The sequence below is a fragment of the Carcharhinus amblyrhynchos genome, chromosome 23 (assembly GCF_965287045.1).
Source record: "Carcharhinus amblyrhynchos chromosome 23, sCarAmb.v2.hapA, whole genome shotgun sequence".
Lineage (NCBI taxonomy): Eukaryota > Metazoa > Chordata > Chondrichthyes > Carcharhiniformes > Carcharhinidae > Carcharhinus > Carcharhinus amblyrhynchos.
In genome coordinates this window covers 20,612,579-20,619,315 of record NC_137346.1, presented here as the reverse complement: position 1 = coordinate 20,619,315, position 6,737 = coordinate 20,612,579, and the positions used below count along the sequence as shown (strand labels likewise).

The 6,737-nt window shown below is 38.8% G+C and overlaps 1 protein-coding gene across 2 annotated transcripts in view; it reads right to left on the bottom strand.

Annotated features, from left to right (window-relative positions):
* Positions 1–5,278: 5,278 nt before the first annotated feature.
* The window catches only part of phf12b (PHD finger protein 12b), a 73,195-nt gene continuing 71,736 nt past the window's right edge, over positions 5,279–6,737 (bottom strand). For both annotated transcript variants that reach the window (XM_080210500.1, XM_080210499.1), the window contains exon 15: positions 5,279–6,436. In XM_080210500.1, the coding sequence (XP_080066626.1) occupies positions 6,108–6,436 (329 nt within the window). In that variant the 3' untranslated portion in view covers positions 5,279–6,107. The remainder of the gene's footprint in view (positions 6,437–6,737) is intronic.

Below are 6,737 nucleotides of genomic sequence, written 5' to 3'. Positions count from 1 at the left end.
CTCAAAAACATGGAATTTTCCAGTTATTTTTCTTCACAATTTTCCCATAATTTTGCACACACTCAGCCTGTTTTTCATTCCTCTGCCACCCCCACAAACTTCATCGGTGTTAGTGTAGGACTACTTGTGACACTAATCAATAAACTTCAGGCTTATTTCCTTTCTCTCACTTCTGTCCATTTGCTGAAATTCTGCCTTTCCCGCCTGTTTCCTCTTCGTTTTACAACGTGACTGCACTCTCAAAGCAGCGGGTCAATTTTAACCCCTATAAAAAGGTGGTTGGGGGTCACGGGAGAAGTTAGCCTCCCCACTTTTGTTTTTCAAGGCAAATGTTAAGGTAGAAGGGCTCGAAACGGTGACTCGTTTGTCTCTCCCTAGGTACTGCAAGCCCTGCTGAATTTATCCAGCATTTTATTTTTGCAACTTTTGCCTGCTGCTTCAATTTTGTCCTGCTTTCAAAAAAAAATCTATTTCGTTTTCTTGGGAAAGCCGGAGGGAATGGATTTAGAAGTGACGTGTATGAATAACACTATTTGTGAGCCTTAAGGAGCCTAGCCCAGCCCAGCAGTCTGTTTCCTCCACGCTCTTCCGCCTGGTTCGCAGTGTTAAATCACAGCCCATACACATCTTCTAACCGTGGGCTGTTTATGACTCCCCACCGACCCACCCCCTACTGTGGTCTCACACTGTACTAGAGTCTTTCCTGGACAGGGATCCTGTAGAAAAATAAATTCAAGCACCGCTTTAATATGCAGTTAGTAACTACAGGGTCAGGGATGCAGGAAATACACGCCCAGGGCGACACTCTGAATGCATCTGTTCCATGAATGTCATGGCCTTAATCTCACAATCAGCAGCACGCTGACCAATGACTTGGAGTGTGGGAATTGCAACAAAATGGCTGCTAAGTTTGTTTTTGAATACAATATTTGATTCTGCATTCCCAAAATATCATTTCAGCAATTTAACTGGCTGTATAGCCTGTGGGTTAGGGCAGCATGATAAAATGTAGGTCGCTTAGCTAACAGTAATCGCTTTGTACATTTTTGTTACAACTTTCAGAACAGATTAAACTTAAAAAAAAGGAAGATAAGCGATATAACTAGTGGCACTGAACAATACAAATATTGGATAGCTGCTAGATCAAGCCCAATGTTTTAAAATTGCACCTCGGCCTTTTGGCTAAAATGCAAATGAGATCAAGCACTGACGAGGGTACAATGCTTGTTCCTATCAGCTCCAATCACATAATTCAAGCCCAAGACACGCAGAGGCTTGCCTGTCTTATCAGCTTGGATCTGTAATGTTTCATTGGTTGAGATTTTAAATCAGACTTTGATTGGATATAGCTAAAACAAAAAATATTCCCAATCCTTAACTTGTCAATCTTTCTTGTGGGGACCATGAATTAGATTCAATTAGAATTTGAATTTGGTTTTTGGAGCAAGGATTTAGATTGGTTTGGTCAGGCATATAAGATGATCAGAGGATTAAACAGTGCGAACCTTTTTCCTAGGATAGACTTGACTAGCGCGAGGGGACATAGCTTTAAATTGAGGGGTGATAGATATAGGACAGATGTCAGAGGTAGGTTCTTTCCTCAGAGTAGTAAGAGTTTGGAATGCCCTGCCTGCAACAGTAGTGGATTCACCAATAGTAAGGGCATTTAAATGGTCATTGGATAAACGTGTGGATGATATTGGAATAGTGTAGGTTAGATGGGCTGTAGATTGGTTTCACAGGGGGGCGCAACATTGAGGGCCAAAGGGCCTGTATTACACTGTAATGTTCTATGTTGTATTGCGAGCATTGACTTTGTAACTTTAAGGATATAGTGAAAAATATGAAAAAATTCTCAGCCTGGAAACTCAGCATTCTGGCTCAGAAAAAGTGTTGAGTCAAGCCCAAGATAGGGTGCAATGCATATGACATAAAATCCCTACAGTACAGGAAACAATTCGGCCTGTCAAGTCTATACCCATCACAATCCCACCTAGGCCCTATTCCCATAATCCTGCTAATCCACCTAACACTAGGGTCAATTTCACATGACCAATCAACCTAACTCACCTTTGGACTGTGGGAGGAAACCGGAGCACTCAAACCCATGCAGACACCAGGAGAAAGTGGAAACTTCACACGGACAGTGACCTGGGTCCCTGGCGCTGTGAGGCCGCAATGCTAACCACTATGCCACCATGCTGCCCTGTTTTGTCTCTCTGATTGTGGGGATCATGAATTGAATTCAACTAAAATTTAGTTTATGGGTGGACTGGGTCCACCTGGTCCAATTTGAGTATTCATTTTGTAACTTTAAGACTGGAATTAAAAAAAAAACACAAGTCTGGAAAACATACTAACATTACTTAGTCCAAATTATTGAAAGCAATTTGTAAAATTGCAATGCACATCTCAGTTGTACAGTTTAGAAGAGTTCAGTTTTCAATCATGGCAGGAGCCAAACAACCAGACCCCTCATTTCAATGTCAAAACGTTCAATCCAACAAAAATATTCAAACTGATGAAGACACCAAGGCACAGTATAAATGATGCCCTGGCTAATGCATACCGACAAGTTATTAAAATTACTACCATTTACTTCTTTCAACATTATTACAACCTTCAAATACAATGATTGTCATTAACAATAAATATGTAACAAACTTGCTATATTTTGAATTTAAAATATTTCAAATGATAAGGCAAAAGCAAGATTATTATAACACTCTAAATCTGTTGTACTTATTTTTCATAAGGTTGTCAGGTCTTGCTCGACTTCCCATCACCAAAGCCCATCTGATTGACTGCAAAATTTACAAGGTGGTGATATTTGACATTCCCATTCAGATCTTTTGCAACTCAACTCCCTGATCAATTGGAATAGCAGTTGGGCACAAGATTGAATCTAAACTGTCATATGTGACAGCATATGCGGGTATAACTGACGAATCATGACTAAAAATAACAAACGTTTTGAAGTCATAACTTAATTACATCATACTTAATGCATCAGCGTATCAACCAAAACCTTAAAATATCTCTCAGTAGCTAAGCCGAAAGCAGTACAATATTCAGATGTACATTAATACGCACCCCAATATAGCAGAACGTTTTTACTCAACATCTCACTTTTAGAAGTGGTAACTTAAGTCCACGACAGCAGAATTCTTAAAGCTAATTACACCAACAGCACAATACCAATACCACTCCTAAACAAGAACCACTTCCCTAACATGGAAATGTACATTGAGCTTAGGAGTGCACTGTTCAAATCTTCACCATGCTGTAAGATCATGGATGATCTAGTTGTGATCAAGATGTACATTAGATGGATTAGCCATGGCAAATGTATGTTTACATGAATAGGGTGGGAAAACATACCAGAGTCAGTGCAGACTCAATGGGCTGAATGACTCCTGCACTGTAGGGATTCTGGTTGCAGTCTTCTTTCAGGTCTCCACACACTCTTTGTCCCAACCCACCCACCCCCACCACAGTCCTGGTCAATTAAAAAGCTAATTCAGTCTTGAATAAATGACCTAGCTACCATTGTTGTCTACAGGAGAAACTTCAAGACTAACAACTCTGGAAAAAAAATTCTCATCTTTGTCTTAAAAGGGAAACCTCTCATTTTTAAACCATGTCTCCTAGTTCTACTCTTTCCCTTAAGGGGAGATATGAGGCAATTCAACCTTTGTTCAATTTCTTTTAGACAACTGAGGCTATATTTCAGTCCAATGTCTCAGAAGACTGGAAGTCTGAAATTTAAAAAAATTATATTTTAATCATCTTTATTGACAAACATTACTTTAAATGTCTGATATTTCATTAAAACATATTTTGTCTGATTAAATGTTGTCTTTCACGTAAGTGTGTGGAGCTTGGAGCATGGGTTACCAATGTTTTCAGTGATTCTGCCAATTTCAAACAACTTGATTCCCACAATTCAAGAATTTGAATTGTTTTATCTCTGAAGATAATGTCTAAAAGATTGAATGATCATCTCACCACCTTCCCCCCCGACCAAAACTAAGGATACGTAATTTAATCCATTTAATGTAATATTTCCTTTCATACAATTGTTAAAAATACCATTGATCATTTCTTCCTTCCAAAAACTGGGACTCACTTTTCTTTTCGCCAGACTTTTATTTGGGATTGGCTAGGTAATTCTGTGCAGTCAAAAATGCAGTGAATGTGAACAGATTGGGCCCTTTCTACTGTTCATGCTGCAAGTGTACTCAAGTCACTCTGGTCCCTGCCAGCAAAACTGGGCTTGCAAGTCAAATTGGCCTAGGAATATTAACATCTCACAGCCCAAGCCGTGCCAGCTTCACATTTGGCCATCCAAACTACCTGCCCTCAAATCCTATTGCTTCTAAGGAACAAATTGACGTTCAGCAACGTTATCAAGAGGTATTGAGTAAACTATCAATTCTCTTTCTTCAAACCTCTGAGCTTGAGCTCATTATTTGCATTTGTCAGTAAGTTGTAAGCCACTACTTCAAGCCCCCTGTTGCTGCCTATTGTGACAATTCAATAACAAGGTCCAGATATGGATTAAGGCAGTTCTTTGTGTTGTCAGCATTTTCCATAATCACTGGCTTACAACCCAGTCCAATTGGCTGTAATGTTGTCAATCTGCATTAAGAATGGAACTCATTAAAATGCTTCAGTCTACATTTCTCCTTACTCTGGAATTTTATTTCGCCTAATGTCGTGGTTCCAACATGAACTAAATTCTCATCTGAAAGGAACAGCAGTTTGAGTAAACGGAGTAATTTCTAAGCAACAGTCCATCAAGGCATCCTTTCTGTGGTTGATTTTAGGATCACTTCCAATCTTATAACAGCTTAACTTTTCTTTTTTTTCAACTTCCACGAAATGTGGCAGAAATACTACAATGCACAGTCTCAATGGACTGGCAGATAAGAATGGTTGACAGACATTACATTCGATGACAAGTCCTTCCTGTTAATTAAAATGTTTGAAATGACTAGAAACAGAAAACTGTCAAGCTCAAAACTAGTGTGGTACAAAGGGAAAGCAAAACAGAGCAGGAAGTAAAACCGAGGGTAGTGTACGATTGGTTACATGTATATATAGAATCGCACTTCTCAAGTCACGTGATCAGCATGTGAGGTGCCCAGGCAGTAAAAATCCTGGGAAAAAAAGGTCCACCTTAGTTGATATCAATATCTTCCAGGCGTGAAAGAGGGTAGGTGAATAATGATGATAGTACCATTAAAATATTCAACTGCAACAAGGAGTTTTTCTTTAAAAAATCTGATGTATTTACAGTCATAATAGACAGGCAGAGACAGGAATTTGGAGTCAATTTTTTATATACAGAATACATGAAAGTGTCTGTTGTAAAATCTGAAACAATACATTAACTATTTACATTTGAACTACTGTGTGAAAAAGGACCTTAACAAGCTTACGACAAACTTTTACGCTACAATACAACACAACGGCAGCTGGTGCCATACCACAAGTTTTTAGCATGTTAGACATTTAAAAACCACTGACACCATTAAAGGTGCATTAACACAGACTCTACTTTAACACTTCTCCTTTCTCAGTCAAATAAAATACCATTGATATTTGAAAGGGTTTTTTTTTCCTCTTTAATCAGTACACAGCAGCTACTTGTAGTGCAAAAGTAGCAGAAAACATCTGGGTCATAGGATTCCAGATACATTAAATAAAACAATGATCAGAGTAGATAAACATATCCTTTTATGAAAACTTTGCACATATTTATAAAAACTATTGTCACTGGCACAAAATATAACAAGTCTTTGATTATTTTTACATGTTTAGGGATGCAGTCTGAATGTATCCTAAGCTTTTCCAGTTCGTTCTGCAAAGGGCTTTACCATGACCTTCAAATAGGACCTTGCTTTTTCTCATTCAGTCAACATTTACAACTATGACAAGTTACATATTTAAAAGAGAAGTCATTATACAAATTCTATGTGCAACTGCCCACAAAATCTGAGCAAAAAAGAAAAAAATGCTGAAGATACTTCATTTCATGCAATATAAAGACAGCTTCTTCGGTTCATGGTTCCCCGTTTAGTCCTATGTACATTTCAGAAAACTCACGGAACAGAGTTGGATCGTAACACTGGCACTTGATGAAGTTTCATCAAATGCTTCTGTTCCAAGTCAGCATCGTGTACCAAGGTTTCCTCCTCTTTCGGCTGCTTCATTGCAAATTCTGTGATGCTGAACACAAACTGCAGGCAACCAAGTTTGATGTAACTTCCATGGTGCAACAATGCAGTCCCCTCCCAGCCTGCTCCACTGCCACCTATTAGGCTAGAGCTGCTGGCCTTGCAGTTACAGGTTTTACCATGCACTCCCTGGCCTTGGGAACTCATGACTGTCTCTTCCTGTTCTTCTTCTTCCTTTCTGCTCTTACAATATTCTGCAAAAACAACAAAAAATATTTACCGTAGTTAAAATATTGCCTAGTGTTTCCAAACTGTGCTTGAATACTTAAGGTCTACAAGAAAATCTCACTTAAAATTGACTTCAATTCATTATAAATATATTATGGTACAAGATATGGAAGAAGGCAAGAGCGGGCCCTTCAGCCCACTATGTTTTGCGGACTATGATGCCAAATTAAACTAATCCCTTCTGCCTGCCCTTGGTCCGTATCCCTCTATTTCTTGCATATTCATATGCTTATCTAAAAGTCCCGAAGTGAATTTCATTTTATGGAT